The sequence below is a fragment of the Euleptes europaea genome, chromosome 2, assembly GCF_029931775.1.
Source record: "Euleptes europaea isolate rEulEur1 chromosome 2, rEulEur1.hap1, whole genome shotgun sequence".
NCBI classification, from domain to species: Eukaryota; Metazoa; Chordata; class Lepidosauria; order Squamata; family Sphaerodactylidae; genus Euleptes; species Euleptes europaea.
In genome coordinates, this window is record NC_079313.1 from 99,413,278 (window position 1) to 99,431,127 (window position 17,850).

A 17,850-nucleotide genomic window follows, 5' to 3' on the forward strand; every position below is an offset into this window, starting at 1 on the left:
AGAGTTTAAAGGGCAGGACTGTAAGAAAAGTCTTCAGGCAATGATCCTTTCGAGACTAATTACATGTTCAGCACCAGGCTATAATACCCCATCCCTCCATGATCATTTTCTTCCACCCAAAGTACTAACACTTATTTTTTCCCCAGGCTGCTGAATAAAACTCCTCACGTCATTTCCCAAGTTGGGCACCTTCAAGAGAAAAATCAATTTGGCAAATTCTGCAATTCCTCATTGAAAGCAATTTTTGCTCAAACTCTTGGTTAAAATAAAGATTTTGATAGGAAAGATCCATTTTAAAAAATCTATTGCATTCAGAAAATCAGTCTGCCCAGGATAAAAGAGGGTGAAAACAGGCAATGAAGAAAGCTAATCAACTCTTTTCTAGGACAGTGTGTAAAGATTAGATAGAGGAATCCAGGTGAGGCTGGAAGGAAATCAAACTGTCTTATTAAGGTAAGGAAAGAAATCTATTTCATGGTAATGGCTGGGGTTTAACCTCAGCAATGGGATTCCAAAACAGTGAATAATTCATCAGAGGTGGGAAATATGAGAGCAGCAGGAGAAATTGTTAACATCCCAAGATGAAGACTGGTGCTAAACTAGAAGGGCTGACGACGAACTGCAGGTAGTCTGAACCCAGTTCTGTTGAGTTCCAAGTACCCTCAACCTGTCATATAATAAGCCACTGAGGCTTTTTTAAGTAGGAGCCAGTTCTAAACAAGTTGCACTTTTAGAAACACACTTCTAAACTTCCTATAGTTTTCGGGATCCACTTGCAAAGGAATGCTATGCTACTTTCCTCCTTCCCAAAAGAAACTCGGGAATCTCACATCAGTTAAAACTGAGCAAGCCTATGATGAATTTTTCATGTTTTGTATTTAAAATACACATAGCATAGATCAGCCTGTATTTCATGGTCATTCCATGCATTACACAGAAGAAAACCAAATATTCCACTGAGATTCCCAAAGCCTCCTCTACCAGTTCCTTCTTTTCTCTCCTGGGCTTGTGACCCACCTGCAAGAGAATAAAGACCCACTGTTGGGTCACACAGTTTGAAAACCACTGGACGAAGCCCTTCAAGATGTTCAGTATGGGTAGAATGAATGTACATAAGTAGAGGAGCCGCTTGTGGCAGTAATCTCCTTCCCAACCTTATAAATTCCATATACCGTACATGTATGCACACAGGGCTGTCTCTGTACAATCAGAACCCTAAATAAAGCAAGGTTCTCAGATGGATGGAAAGATATATGCACGTAGGTGCCATATGTACCTTTCAATGTACATGCATTGGTCAGGGCAAAGCTTGTAACCATGATTCTGCTACTTCCCATGCCTCTTATTCTATTGGCAACAACCATCCGATCAGTCTACACTAGCCCCCATTTGTCTCTAAACCTGCCATCTCATGCCTGATCTTTTGCCACTGTTTCTATGTTTTCTCAGGGGAAATCCTAAATGATATGTATCATTTGCAATGTATGATGCAGGCAGAAGAGATGTGAGCATGCTTTCTGCCTAACCATGTGTACAATGTTTCTAATTTGTGCAAACTGACTCAAACAGAGCATTGCAGTGAAGGAGACAGACACAGAATTCTTTTTTAGAAAAATACAGCCCACTCGAAAATGAAAGAAGATGCAAAGAAATTAAAATACACTTCTGGGAAGTATACAGTACAACCCTACGTAGTGTTACTCCAATCTAACCCCATGGGACCACACTGTGTTAGTCATCCAAATTACACACCTCCCAAGAAAGTTCTTAATTATTTTCAGTTCCACAGTCCCTCTTGCACTTTGAGAGGTGATGAAATGAGCAGAATAATGACTGGCTCACACATCACAGATTTTGCAGGTCATGCAAGAATTACTCATACATCTGGATACTGGTAAAATATAAAATATGAAGTGGTATAAAACAGAATTTGCAATCAGGATAGCTGTATTTATATCCCACAGCAGTCTGCCCTAATCAGGTTTCCCAAACATAGGGTTTTAAAAAATACATGTGTATATGCTGTCCACATATCTTCAGGAGACTTGATGTAATTGTGTTTGCGGTATAATGTGTAGAGTCGTCCACAGATCCATCTACACCAGAATTCATTTTATTATATATGCTTAATCAAGAGCTGCACTCGCACAGCGATGGATATTGCACTCTCATTGTACTGTAGCAGCCATTCTCATTTTGATTGTCTTGTTCATACTGGAAATCCAGTTGTGAATGATTGCTATGGAAAAATGATTATCCCATGACGAGTGGATGCAGCTAAGACTGAAATTTATGTTAACCACTTTTCATTTTTGTGACACATCAGTCATTGTTGCATCTACCAATGACACAAAATAAATAACCTTTATTTTATTTTACAAATTTATATCCCAATTTCTTACAAATGTGATGGGACAAATACAGACATAAAACATGATGTATTGTGCATGATATGGAGAAAGTAAATAGAGAAAACTTTGTCTCCATTTCCCAAAACACTAGAATTTGAGGGCACCCAAGTATAGTAGATTTAGGATAGACAAAAGGAAGTACTTGTTCACAAAACTTCCGAAATTATGTCTATCAGTGGCTACTAGCCATGATGGCTAAACAGAATCTCTGTGTTCAGAATGATTACACCTCTGAATATTCGTTGCTTGGAGGACATTTTGGCATCTGTGCCCTTACTCTCAGAACTCCTGTGGCATCTGACTGGCTCCTGTTGCAAGCAAGATGTTGTTGTGATCCAGCCAGGCCCTTCTTACGCTTTTATCTAGATATTACATTTTTATTCCATCTTTCCTCCAAGGCACTCACAATGATGTACATGGTTCTTCCATTCCTCATTTTATCATCACAACAACACTGTGAGGAAGATTAAGCAAACTGAGAAAAGGACTGGCATGTAGGCTTGCAAAACTCCAGGTGGCACTGGGAGATCTCCCACTATTACAGTTCATCTCTAGATGATCTCGATCAGATCCCCTGGAGAAAATGGCTGCTTTGGCGGGTGGACTCTATGGTATTATACCCTGCTGAGGTCCCTCCCATCTCCAAATCCTGACCTACCCAACCTCCAACACCAAAATCTCCAGATATTTCCCAACCCATAGTTGGCAACCTACTGGCCTGGATCATCCAGTGAACTGACTGGGTATTTGAGCCATGCCGCCATATCCTAGTTTAACCACTATACCTAGGGTTGCCAGGTCCTACCTCTTCTCCGGAGGTAGACTTTTAAGGCACAGCTCAGGATGGCACAGCAACACATGGACCCGCCGACGCGCGTGCGCGCCACTTCCGGTTTACAACCGGAAGTCCCGCCTCTCGAGGGGCCTTATGCCACTCAAACTAAGAGTTTGATGGCATAAGGCCTCTCACGAGGCAAACCGGAAGTGACCAGCAGCGGCGTGTGCGCGCGTGCACGTTTGCCTGCCGACCTTCATCTGGTCAACGGGCAAAGGGGCAAATTGCCGGGGGTTTGCCCGCCAACACTGGGCACCTGGCAACCCTAACTATACCACATTGGTTTTCATCATCTAAAAGCCAACAGCCAGTGTGGTATAGTGTTAGGGTTGCCAGCTCTGGGTTGGGAAATACCTGGAGATTTTGGGGGTGGAACTTGAGGAGAGTGGGATTTGGGGAGGGGAGGGACTTCAACGGGGTATAATGCCACAGAGCCCACCTTCCAAAGCGGCCATTTTCTCCAGGTGAACTGATCTCTGTAACCTGGAGATCAGATGTAATAGCGGGAGACCTCCAGCCACAACCTGGAGGTTGGCAATCCTATATAGTGATTAGAATGTCAAGCAAGGTCCTGGGAGGTCCATGTTCAAATCCACATTCTGCCATGGCAACTTGCTGGGTGACCTTAGAACAGTCACACATTCTCAGCCTGACCTACCTCCATAGGGTTATTGTGAGGAGAAGAGAACAATGGAAATTACTCTGGATCCTCACTGAGGAGAGAGGTGGGGTATAAATGAAGTAAGTAAATAATTAAGTAAGTAATTAAGTAAAAAAACCTCAAAGCAATGAAGTACCCACAGCTAGCTGAATGTACACTAAGGGCTCAAACAGTCAAAATGAAAATCACATGCACTCTGTCTAGGAGGTGCAAATTCCAGGCTTCTGTGGCCTTGATTTGCATCAGGCCTATGCAGGAAAGGGAGAGCGGGTTTAAACCTTCAACCCCCCTTTTGGTTTTGGAATTAGAAACATACTCCCCTACTGTGCTATTAGCATTTTAATTGAAAACATGAACAGATTGGCTGAGAGAGAGCTTCATGGCTGTGATGATTTGAACCTGATTCTTCATAAATCCTAATCCAACACTACCATGACTTAACCACACTGGTTTTAAGAATGTTGTAACACTCATTTCAGGGGCATAAACTTAATGCAGAAAGGAATCTTTTATGTTTCTGAAGTTGAGATTCAGAATGAAGATATTGCCAACTGGCCAGAGTGCAAAAAGCCCTAAAGCAGCAGCACTCGGCCAGTTGTGTTTTGATCTCAGGTGGCCTGCCATTTTGTCCAAGACATAGATGAAGCAGAGAATGCTTAGTAAAGGGCATACTTCCCAATCTTCTCCAAGTCAACATAGAAGCGAATGGAGAACATTTCATGCAAACTGAGGGATGACTGCATTGAGCTCTTCTCCCTCTAGCAAAACAGTAAGGAATGAATAGCAACAGAAGGGACCAGAAAAACAGTCACCAAAAGTAAGGGAACAAAGCAGGATAGGGTCAGAGAGCAAAGGAAGGAAGAGGACTTTCTCAGGCTGTGGGTCAGACTCCCACACAAGTGAAACTAGAAACTAGCATTGAAAAGATCCATAGTTGAATGTCTACAGGTATTTTCATCCAGCTGTCAGGGCTTTTGTTTTAAACCTCCACACATGAACACATACAGCTGCCTTATACTGAATCAGACTCTTGGTCTATCAAGGTCAGTATTGTCTACCCAGACTGGTAGTGGCTCTCCAGGATCTCAGAAGACCTACTACCTGGTCCTTTCAAATGGAGATGCTGAGGATAGAACCTGGGACCTTCAGCATGCGAAGAAGATGCTCTAACACTGATCCACAGCCCCTCCAGCTTCATTAATTTTCCTTGCCTTTCCCACTGACTGGGCTGTCTACTGAATAATAAGGAAGAAGTCCATAATAAAGCAAAGATATGTCTTCCTTAGTTTGGGGAAAGTTTCCTCATACTTTTTTGTGAAAGAGAATACATTCACACAGATTTTGCTTCCTACCTTCTTTCCTCCCCAACTCTTCCTCTCTCCTGTTCCTTTCAGCTGACCAGCTGGGACAATACAAATCGGGTTACTGAAAGTTGAACAGCACAGATACGTCCTTGTTTTTCCTTGTGACTTTCAAAACTAATTCCTTCTTCTGCTCTCATGTCATATCTTTCTTTTTGATGCTGTAGGCACTTGCGTTGCACTGTTCTTATGGCCCAGAGTCACAAGAATGCCAATGCATTCCTGCTATTTCGCACAGGCAGACCAAAGGTGTATAGCCTATTACCTTGTCTCGTGCTATCAAGACCAATCTGCCATATCTAAATATCAGGCCCATCCAAGCCAAAACTAGGAAAGGACAATGTCTTAGCACTATCCTCAACTTGTCAGCAAGCTAGCTGTACCAAATATTTGTGTCTTTTTTTCTCTCCCCCTCTGCAAAAGGATAACCCTTCTCCTGTCATGATGAAGTGCTGAATGATCTACCTCAATAAGAGTGCAAGGTGACCTTAGATACTCAGAAGGAAAACTGCTTTCATCTTGAGAAACATCAGTGCTTGTCATTGATATGCAGACAAAGCCATCTGCCATGTTTTCCTCTTACCACTCTGGGGAGAATGAAATAGGAGTGGGCAGTTGTAGTGTTTGGCTTCCTCTCAACAACAAGCAGAACTACTTCTTGTCTGAGGTAGAGTTGAAGTGCTATTGATAACAAGGAGATGACAAGGAGATGTATTCCAGATGCTATCTGGCCTCGGTGCTGCTTGGAGCAAGATGTGGGCCCATCACAATAGTAGCATTTGTGTGAAGAAAGATTCTCAAGATGTGAGCCTTTGGGAAACAAAAAAGTTTGAAAAGCTGAATCAGCAAATCAAACTTCCAGCTTAAATCTCCTTAATAGTCCATTCTCTGTTAAGGTTGGTTTGCTTCAACTGCCCATTTGTTTACCATTAACAGGGAGCTTTGGGACTCTGTAATTTGGAGCTCAAAATTTGGCATCTAATAATGTAGAGCTTCAGCATTATTTTTTAAATAAAGTAAATGTCTAGTTTTCAGGGTTGCAATACTAAATGTGAGTCGACAGTTTTTCTTAATATGCAAGATAATGAAGGCCTGGGTTTAGACCCCTGCTGATGACTGTGTGCCCTTACGGTCTAATTGTGTTTCACCCCGACACTCCTGATGATGATCTACCACAACACTCAGTTTAATGTGCACCATGGCCTCTGGAGTCATGGCACTGCCACACAGCAAACTATTTACCGCTGTGCCCTGCTATTCCTTCTTCACAGCAACAGCAACAGCTGATACTCACAGTTGTGGCGTACTGAATATCTTTCCAGATGGAGGTCTCCCGAGAAAGATCCGAGGCCTCAAAGAGGTTCTCTAAGATCACCTCCCCAATCATGTCATGCCGGGAAAACCTGTCAAAGTCAAAGACACTAAGGTGGAGCTTCCTATTGGTTAACTCCTCGTAGGGGACAGGAAACTGAAAGTACTCATCAAACGTGGGATTGAGAGTTTTCCTATGTACACGCGTCTGGAATTTGCGCTTCCTGTCAGGCAGGAGGTAGATCTTGACATAAGGATCAGAGCTGCCGCAGAGGTCCTTGGCCGGCAAGTCAAAAGCTTTGAGGATCCGCACAATCAGTGTCTCATTCTCATAATCATATTTCAAAGCAAAATTTATTTTCCCACAGGTTTTTTCTTCCTCTTTCTTGGGGTCCTCAGAGTCTACAGATTTCTGCTTGTACAGTTCTGGCTTGATCCGACCAATGCAAGTTGGCTGCTCTGCCACTGGTGGTGGTTCTGTGCCGTAATCCACACTGGAGACATGCATTTGCCTGGGCAGGTGCCTCTTGAAAGAAATGTGCCTGCAAGATAAAAGAAGAAGATCATATGCTGTACTTGCTGGAGGTTGCCTTGCTGAGTGCCTGTCCAGTGAGAACTAGAGTGCCAAGTGGAAACAGATGAACAAGGGAACCTAATTCTTTGTATTTCTGTGTAACACCCTTTCTGTAACCCTTAATTTCTTTGTAACATCGCTCCCATCTTCTGACCTGGATTAAGGGCTGACGGAGCTTCATTCTCAGTTGTATCTGACAAAGTGAGCTTTGATTCAGGAAAGCTTATACCCTGAGGAATTTGGTTAATCTTTAAGGTGCTGCTTGACTTAAAATTCATTCTAATTCTCTCTGAGTGTATATTTGGTAGAGGGATTGATGCTGATTAAATCCACATCCTAAATCAAAGGAATATGGAAAGCCCAAGAACCCTCAAAGATGCCTCTCTCTCTCCTTAGTGAAGATATCAAAGATCATGATTTGATGACCTGACTGCCTTGTTTTTCTTCCATGGATCCAGACTATGCTATGTTAACACATAAAAATAATTTTTTTTCAAGCTATACCTTGAAATAGGAGTCAATTCAGGCCCTGTGTGGAGTAGTGGTTAGTGTGTCAAATTGGAGGAGAGCTGGGTTCAAATGCCCACTCACTTGTGAAATTCATTTGGTGGCATTGGGCTAGTCATCTCTCACTCTAATCTAGTTCACAGAAAGCTTCTTCTTCAGAAGGCTGACTGTGTAATGTGATATCAGCTCTGCCCAGCACCACCCAATCTATTCAAGACTGCCTGGTATTCAACATAGGAGGCATACATGTGACTATATGATCACGGCCTGGAATATCTCTCCCCTGCTTGATGAAGGATTGGTCTGCTTGAGGATTTGTCTGAAATTTATATGTTTGCTTGTAACATTTATGCCCCGGACTGCTTAACCAAGTTTGGTTCACAAGGTAGCTAAGATATTTGAAAATGAAGTTCTATTGAAACTGAATGGAATGCAACAGAAAAATAATCATGTGCATCCCATTCAGCTAGAGAGAGTCTCTCCATCTCTACAAATATTCTTGCTCTTAACAACAGATGGTGATTACTTTATTCTGGTTGGCATGGATTTACTTCCTATAGTAGGAAAGTGCTGCAGTGGAACATTCTTGTATTCAGCTACAGTATTTATGGTCCCTTCTTGCTCTAGGAATTAGAACCATGACAACAGAATACCAATGTCAGTGTTTACTGTTAGGAGCAAAGTATTTGTACAAAGTTCCATCTTGCAAAAATGTGCATTGTTGCATGAGCTCCAAGTCATAGCACAATACCCATGTACCATCACGATACCGTGAACAGTTTTATCCCCAATATTGACACAGTATATACCTATCTTAGTTAGGGCTGTCATCCTCCTAGTGGGGGAGGGGATCCCACCACCAATGGGTGGATCTTGCCACCATTCACATGGGGAACAGGGGGGAAATTATCCTTTATGCCAGTGGTTCCCAAACCTTTCAGACCACTGCCCCCTTGGTTCCACAAACTCAACCCCAGCTTATCCTTTCCTATAAAAAGCATTATTCAAAATAGGGGTTTGCATGACTCACTAAAGAAGATAATAAAAAATAAAATTTCAAAACAGTAACAATTAATTGCACTCTATTCAAAATCAAATTAAAACTTTTTAGTTGAAATTCATTCAACAAAACTGATGAAATTGATCCAGTTGTACCAGCTCTTCAAAGTCTGTAAAAAATTCTAATAGTTTCCACCAAATTTGCCAGCATGGTGCCATAGCTTGATCTGTTGTAAATTAGTGAACAACACAGTTGAAGGGGTCCACCTCTAGTGCCCCTCTGCTGCCCCCATGCCTCTAAGTGCCCCCCTAGGTAATCCCACCGCCTCCCAGAGGGTGGTACTGCCCACTTTGGGAACCACTGCTTTATGCAGACATCACTCCCCATGCACCTGAAAATGACAACAGCACATCATTGGGGATGGTCTAGCGTTTGGGCAAATCTCTATGTTAAACCATAGAGTTTTGTCCAAATCCTAGAGTGTCCCCAGCAACATGCTGACGTCACTTTCAGGCACATTGGGAGTGACATCAGCATGTTGGATCGCCCCTGATTTTCCCGCCCATTTCCTCCCAGCCAACCAGCTAAATGGTGACAGGAACTGCCCACTGGTGGTGGAGGGTGATTTCACTGCATTGCCAGCGACATCATTACATCTCTGATTAGGCCCTTCCCCAGTAAGTTCCCCAGGGGTTGCCAGGCTATGCCTGGCAATCTGTCTCTACTGTTTGATACCAAATTCCTTTCCTATATATTTGCTTGTTTGCAAGAGAGTACTACATACCTAAAAGAAATTAATCAAATTGAAATAGTCCCAGGGAACAAGACATGCATGTTGTATTTACTACTTTAACATGCTCTCTCCTTTTCCACACGACTGATTTTGATTTCAGAGTGGCATGCATTTCCCAGTACAGAAAAGTCTAGCATGCTTGACTTACTGCTGTATATTTACTTTGAAGTCTGAGAAAACACTGGGTTATGTTGTATTGCTTAGGGAGAAAGTGTCAGGGCAGAAGGAGAAGAACAAACCTAACCTCTGACTTTGAAATAGTTCATTGTGATGTGACATGGGAACCAGGGAGCCTGTTCAAGACTTGAGCTGTCTCCCCAAGGGCTTGGATTCAATATGCAAGCACTCACTCTGAGGACAATATGACAAACATACCCGAGATGCTGAACATGTCCTTAGCTTCCTGTTTCACTGCCATCCTTAACATGTGCCTGATGGAGGGAAAATGTATTACAAAAGCCCCTCTCCGCAGTCCTAATAACAGTAGGGCTTCTCTATAATTCATGGGAGAACTTTTTAAATTGTGTTTGACACCATTTTATGTCCCCCCCTCCCGTGACTTCAGTGAGTGAGCTTAATGGATGTGAATGACTAAGGAAAATGGGAATGGAGAAAGGCAGGTATACATCTGCCAGTGGAACTCTGTTGTTTTGGCGAATTTTATTATAAGACCCTTTAGAAGTGATTTGCAGCCTTAATGGCCAGTTGTAAGCAGAAACTGTGAATAGTGCTTTGATTGGTATCCCTAAAGAGCAGTCTGAGCTCAATGTCACATTATACGTCTATATAGTTCTCTTTGTCTGTGTGTGTGCAGCTCCCTCTAACAACTGGACTATATCAGGGCTGGGTATTATAGCCATCCTGCTTTCCACCACTTTGTATGTGGATTATATTTATCATCTCCCAGTGAGCTCTGAGCAGCAAATCAATGACAACTTCAGTGTTACTCCTCTGAAGATGCCTGCCACAGCTGCTGGCGAAACGTCAGGAAAGAAAATAATAAGACCACGGTCACACAGCCCAGATAACCTACAAGAACCAATGAACTCTGACCATGAAAGCCTTCGACAATATAATGACAACTTTGTTGATTCAGGATAGGGTATTCACTTGACTAAAGAAAATGCTAATTAGAGTTACACCCAAATCCATTCAGTGGTCTTAGAGGGTGTAACTGTTAGTGGGATTGCACTGTCAGTGAACATTTAAGCCTGTATTTCTCCATATCTAGGGTTGCCAAGTCCTAGGGTTGCTAGGTTTTTGGGGCAGAGCCTGAGGAGGGCGGGGTTTGGGGAGGGGAGGGACTTCAATGCCATAAAGTCCAATGGCCAAAGCGGCCATTTTCTCCAGGTGTACTGATCTCTATTGGCTGGAGATCAGTTGTAATAGCAGGAGTACCTGGAGGTTGGCAACCCTATCCATACCTAAAGCCTTAGGGCTCCCCAACCTTTCTCAGCCTGTGGGAACCTTTGGAATTTTGAGAGGGAGTGGTGAACACCAACCTCAAACTGCTGGCAAGGAGGAGGAGCTAAACTCAAAATGCCTGCTGAAGGAGGCAGAGCCTAACACAATACCCACCTTCTCACTTTGCAAAGAATCACAGAAGAGGAATTAAAAGATATGAATGAAAGCCCAGAGGGAGGGAGGGAGGGAGGAAGAGAAGAGGGAATAACAAGAAGGAAAGCCTGATGGGGGAATGGAACCAGGAGCTCTGGTGCTTATCTCCACTGCTGCAGCCATTGGAAACCCTTTCATTTGAGTGATGGCAGCCCCTAACAAACCCCACCTTACAATGGCTCTGCCCACTTTCTCAAAAACTTGGCAGGTACCAAGGGAAGTACTGTCAGGTGCCGAGGTGCCCATGGGCACCACACTGGAAAATGCTGCTCTAGCTAGTGTCAGACTTGTCCATGGGGGTTTCTTTCATTTTTGTTACTAATTCCCAAAAAGGCTGTTTCATTATTGGGTTGTTTCTTATGGCTTTGTTTTATTATTGTTTCTTTTATTGTTGTTTCATTTTCACAATTATATTTTGTTAATATTGTCCAGTGGTTTCAATGGAAGAACCCCCATGATTCATCCAAATCAGGGGAAAGAACCTCAGAGGGTATTGTAGTATTCCCAAAGGAGACCCCAAACTGCCAAATTACAGACAGACAGAATAAATGGGCCCTATTTTGAAGCAATGAAAGGCACCCATGTTTAACACTATAGTCTATTGGAGAATTGATAGGAAAGATTCCAAACAGTAACACATACGGTACTGCAGCCACGTAGCTTGAAGAAGAGTATCATGAGAAAGAGGCAGACTGATACAGCAAAAGCATTTGGTGGCACAAGGAGGGTATATGGTTGCCAGGTACTTCCTGGCAACCGGTGGGGGTGGGGGGAACTTACCAACAGTAAGCTTAGGCTGAGGCCTCTGGCGTCTGCAATGCATCGACTGCACTGGAAGTAATGTCAGTGCGTCACCAACGACCATGGGGATGATCTGGTATTTGGGCAAAACTTTATGGTAGAAGCCATTTTTACCATAGAGTTTAACCAAAATACCAGCGTGTCCCCGCAGTTGTTGGCGAAGCCGTGCTGCCACTTCTGGGGCACACCAGAAATGGTGTTGCCATGTTGTGGACACTAGAGGCTTTGGCATAAGTTTACTGCCGTTAAGTTCCTCTGCTGGCTGGCTGAATGGCTCCGGGAGGTGGGGCGGCAAACTGGGGGATCCCCCACTAGCTGTGGGAGCCTGGCAACCCTAGGAGGGTAAGGCATCTGCACAAGCAGGCAGCAGCAGGAGGACCTTGAGCTAGATTTGCTTGGATAGGGAAAAGATTTAGAGAGTAGCAGGCAAACAGGAGAGTGTAGAGTGCAAGAAAATTTGGCACAGCAGGGAAAACACTGGAAGGAGAGACGAAAGGAAAGCCCTACCCTGTATCCCTCAGGGTTGGAATATCTCACACATGTATATAATCCTAGTGGCTACAGTTTGCAGGCGATCATGAAAGCCCACAATCTTTTCTCCCCTCCGCCTAAGGAACACAGGGCTCTCTCTTTGCTGTCATTAGTACAATTCTGCCTGCCTTGTAAAAGTGAAATGAATAGAGGCATAGATTGCAATTACTAAAGACACCAGAAAAAAAGAGAAAAAATTCCCCTTATAGGCTATTTAGATGGGGAATTTGTTTCATTTTCCTATTAATTATGCTATTTAAAGTTCTAATTATCATATGCAAAAGAAACGCGCAAGTCTACCCAGTATACCACACTGCCTAGAGGGTTGAAGGACAGGCAGTACACTCAATTTATATTGTGCACTTGCCTTGTTCTGGATCACAGTTTGCTGTTTTGAAGCTATCTCAGGCCACTGGTTCAGATTCAGAGGGAAACACTCCTTTAAGTGTGGCATTAAAGCATAAAATTAGCACCAGTGCAAAAAGTTCTAGTTTTTAGAGTTCAAATTTATTCTCCTGAGGCTGCCTTGGAGAGACTGAGAGAAGCATGCAGATAACATCTTCAGTGTTCCTTTGGCAAGAGCTTTTTGGCTGTCACAGAAAATGAGTATTGGGGTCATTACACTGGGAAAATCTGAGGGACTATGTCAAGTAGACATGACAAAGAATGTTGAACTGACAGATTAACAAATCACTGGGATTGAATAGTGTTCACAGTTCTTAAAGAAGTCAAATGAGAAATTGCTGATCTTTGTAGTCCATGTCACCACTAAAAAAAAGATCCAGAAAATTATACCTTTTTCTGCCTTACCTCTATCTTGGGTAAAACTGGGGGCACCCAGTGTGGTACAGTGGTTGCAGTGTCAGACTAGGACTGGGGAGACTCAGGTTTGAACCTACTCTGCCACTGAAGCTCATTGGGTGACCTTGACCCAGTCACTCTCTCAGCTTAACCTGCCTCACAGAGTTGTTGTGAGGGTAAAATGGAGGGGATGAAAATGAGATCGATTGCCCTAAAGCTCCTTGGAGGAAAGGTGGGATAAAAATACAATAAATGAATTGACACTGTGATTTGGGATCACCCAGTGAAATTGATCAGCAGTTGATTCAGAGCAAACAAAAAGAAGCACTGTTGCACACAATGCATGAATAACTATGACATTCACTACTACAACATGTGGTGATGGTCACTATCTCAGATAGTTTTTTTTTTTAAGAGATACATTCATGGAGTAAAGTTTACCAATGGCCATTAGCTATGATGTCAAAAATGAAATCTTTTTTTGTGAAAAGGCAATATACCTTTGAATGCCTATTGTGAGTGACAAAAAACAAACAAACACAAGTGAGCGATATAGATCTCTTGCCTTCCTTATGGGCTACCTGGTTTGGAAACAAAACACTGGACTGGAGGAATTAGTGGTCCAATACAACTGGGCTCATCTTATCTTCCTCTTCCCGAAAGCAATAGAATAATAAAAAAAAGAGCAACGTTTGCCCTTAGCAGCCAACACACTGGTCTTCACTCTGCTCATCACAAAGTGACTGACATCTGGGCATATGTCACCACAGCACCCAGCTCCAGCAATGGATAAAGTCACTCCACAGCCACTGAAAGGATTCTCTGGGTTAGATATGAAACACCAGTGATTATGGGAAAGGATTTTTTAAATCCCATGCTTTCCTCTGTGTCCAGATCCTTGTAGCCCCCCTTTTCCATTGTAACAAACCCTCACACTTCATTTCTCCGTCTGAGGCTATAGTGACCCCCAAGGCACCGAGAACACCGAGATGCAGCTTCCTCTCAGCCAGTCCAGTGAGTGATACGTCAATTCCATTTATCTAATTATGCCTGCTTTGAGCCACATAAGCAAGAAAGAGAGCAAAAGGCTGTAATTCCATTTGACAGTACACAGTGTCACTGATATGTCTCCCTGCCTCCCTGAGTCCAAACAAAATTAAAGTGGCCACAAGCATATTGACAGCTTGACACAATGAGGTCAAATAACAGTAACAGGGGCTGAATCCTCTTTGGTTAAGATCAAGAACCCACAGGGAGACTGGTATGTGAAGCCTGCTGGTTCACCAACAAGCCAGCCTTTGGCAGGGACCAACATGTAGTCATGGGAGTGTCTTCCAGTGCCAGGAGATGTGGGTCAGCCAAAGATTTGGTGTAAAAGCCCTTCAGTACAGCTGCTTAATGGTTTACAAGTGCCATCATTTTTGGAAGAAAAAATTGACTCAGGCATCTATAGCAGAGGTGGCCCATTACATCAAACAATAACTTGAGCTTCTTATGCCACATACTCCCTATGTGAGTATGGTCAAAACCTTGAGGGCTTATTTTACTAAAAACATAATCAGAAATGGGTCCCCAGATGACAATAAATTGAATATACACTAGCTACAACATTAGTCTGATTGCTCCATTACACAGCTGCTGTAGAGTACATGGCTGAAAACTCAATAAATGTTAAACAGTAATATGACCAGCGCTTATACCACAATAAATTTATTAGTCTTCTACATGCCACAAGACTCTATGTTGTTTTTTCTATGGTCCCTATGGAGGTAATGATTGCATTCTTCAACACTCTTCTCATTACATGATGGAGCAATCAATTGATCATTTAACTGCATAGCAAACCACACTTAGCTCACCTCTTACAGAGGTCAAATTTCTGGTTATAGCCATCCATGACCCTGGACTTAAGTTTCTTATATGTGTAACACAGATCAATGTTCCATTTTTCTTATGAGAATGAATATTAGGGGTTATGTGATGTTCCCATGGGGTTGAATAAGTGCTATAGAAAGAGAGAGGTGTAGATACCTTTTCTTTATGCTGAAATATAAATGTAGCAATGAACAGAGATCACACATATTTGATGAGTGTCCCAGTGGAGATGCCAATTTTCCACAGCCTTAGACTTCCTTAGCAACTAGATTTCTTTGACAATCCTACAGATCTTCCAAATCAGGTTAACTTCATTTACATTTCAAAAAGTGATCTCTTTGGAGATCTCTTTTGTCTTCCATCCAGTACTTTGTACAACTGGAGAGAAGTAAGATCTGGGAGGAATATATCTAAGCTTAAGGGAAGCAGAGGTCCCTCAGAAAAAACTTTGTTTACTATTCTTTACAGCTCCTCTCTAGAACTTTTAGCCAGCTTTTCACTACTATTTTAGTTCCAAAGTGGTGTTTTTGTATCAAACACCTCCAAGAATGGCTTCATCAGGAATAGTGCTGTGGAAACATTGCAAATACAGATAAAAACTACCTTTGTTATGCAGAAGGCATTCTTTACTCCAGATTGTTGAATACTTACTATCACACCTGACCCTTGGGTTTTTCTACTGTTTATCAGTCTTGCGTTGGAATGACAGGAATGCCCATAAATTCAGGCTAAGGAACGATGGGAAAGTATGGTTCCTTGATCATCCAGGAACCCTAGCAGTAACTACAACTACTAATTCCATTTATGGTTTATTCCTTCCCCTTTGTCCTTTCCACCAGTGGGGGGAAATATTGCTTTATAACGGCCTGTATTTGGAAGGGCTCCATCTCAAGCTGAAGTATCAAGCTAAACTAGCAGTCATTTGAAAACTATTGCTTTGAGTGACATAACATTCAGATGAATCTGAATTTTACAAATGCTTCCACAATTATTTAAACAAATCTAAGCAAACTGATAACACCTCAATCAATGCATGGGGTGGCAAGATTGCCAGGGACAGGACAGAGTAACAGGGGGAAATCATAATTAAATAACAAAAATCTAAGTTTTTGTTTCAGCACTCACTAAGCCATGGGGATGTTCCAAATTTGGTTGTTGGGAAAATGCCTCTGTGCTTGGGCCTAAGGGACAGATTCTCACCAGTAAATGGCAGTACTGTAGAGCTGGCTAGGGCAAGAAGGTAGGCATTACTGATCTCTTGTCTCCAACCCTAAAGGCCTTCTCCATCTTCCGCATCACAGATAAAAATGCCTGAATTGTCTAATCCATTAGGCAGCAACCAAAGGATCACTCAGCACTCACCTGGTGGAAGATGCAGGTTCTGTTGTTTGCCTCTGCATCCGTGTGCGCCTCATGAGGTGGTCTTTCATGGACATCTGGACCTCTGCTGGAATATCTGGTGATGTGTGACTGATTTTCACAGCTGCCTCCAAGAAACCAAGGGTGCCTGTGTCCTTTAGCTTGTCAGCCATGATCTCTTTCTCGTGTTCTGCCGAAAACTGGGAGGTGGGGGTGTTAGTTGAAATAGCCTTATTCCTCCAGGGCACCCAACACAGCTTCCAAAAGAGAAAGAGAAAAACTGCCACCAGGGCCAGTCCACATACAATAACTATCACTGCAAGGAGGCTGATGGAGAGCTCTAGAGGGCAGGAGAAAGTGACAGTGGTGAACAAGATTGGGAAGAGTGGGGAGGAGATGTCAGAAACAGGTAGGAAAGCAGGAAAGGGAAGGAGAAAAGAAAAGAATGTCTGTGAGAAACCCAGAAGGACAAGAACAGAAGCCTTGCACAGATTACATGGAATCCCGGGGAAATCAATGTGCAGAGAAGAAAGCAGGATCATGCTAGCTGGACCTCTTTTTGAACCCCTCATGCTAACTAGGGCTTCTGAAGAAAATGTACATGTGGACAAGCTGAATATACATATGTTCTCTCCAGGTAATTTGTACTCTGATTGCCTAGTGGGAGCTGCATGCATACAACCAGCATTGCAACCAGCATTCCTGAAACCTAAATCAATACAGCCCTGTTCACAAGTTACCCACGGACAATCCATGTACTGTGAACACTTGGTTTTTCTTTATATGTGCATTCAGTTATTCTCATGTTACAGTGAATGCATGTACAGCTGAATGTGTGATTGAAACCACACATTTATTCAGGTATTGGTCCTTAGTTTCATTTGTAAAGTGAACACACGTTGGCTCTTTCTTACAAATGTACACACACACATACAGTGCATTCACTGTAGCACGTGAACAGGGCTCTGTGGAGGTTGGAATTTGGGAGTAAATCCAGAGGGCATAGTCCAGCTCCCCCATTCATGCATTGATTATCCCTGGATTTCATGTCTTTGGCACAGAGCTGTCCAAAATGGTGTCCATTCCCCTCAAATGTCCTATTCATGAAACTGTAAAAAGAGTAACTGATAATGATACATAGAAAATGTCAGGGATTTTTGAAGCCTAAAAATGTTCTGTCTCTGCTAAATCCTACATCTCTTTCCCTACAGATTTCGACATTTTTTTTCTTTGATTTAAGTATTTTGGGCCAACTGAAATTACCTTACATACATACACTAATTGATCATATCTGGCATTTTCCAAAATGCTGGAATATATGATGACCTCTTTATCCTAATATTTAAGTTTTCAAACTGTCAAGTACTCCCTTTGTGTCTGAAATAGTAAAGACATTAGCAAAGTAGACTACAG

The 17,850-nt window shown here is 42.7% G+C and overlaps 1 protein-coding gene across 5 annotated transcripts in view; it reads right to left on the minus strand.

Annotated features, from left to right (window-relative positions):
• Nucleotides 1-17,850, minus strand: part of SYT6 (synaptotagmin 6) — a 180,021-nt gene that overhangs the window by 68,838 nt on the left and 93,333 nt on the right. For 3 of the 5 annotated variants that reach the window (XM_056844229.1, XM_056844233.1, XM_056844230.1), the window contains exons 2-3: nt 16,441-16,777; nt 6,563-7,121 (exon numbers count right to left, since the gene is read on the minus strand). In XM_056844229.1, the coding sequence (XP_056700207.1) occupies nt 6,563-7,121; nt 16,441-16,777 (896 nt within the window). The remainder of the gene's footprint in view (nt 1-6,562; nt 7,122-16,440; nt 16,778-17,850) is intronic. The other 2 variants (XM_056844232.1, XM_056844231.1) reach the window with 2 other exon arrangements.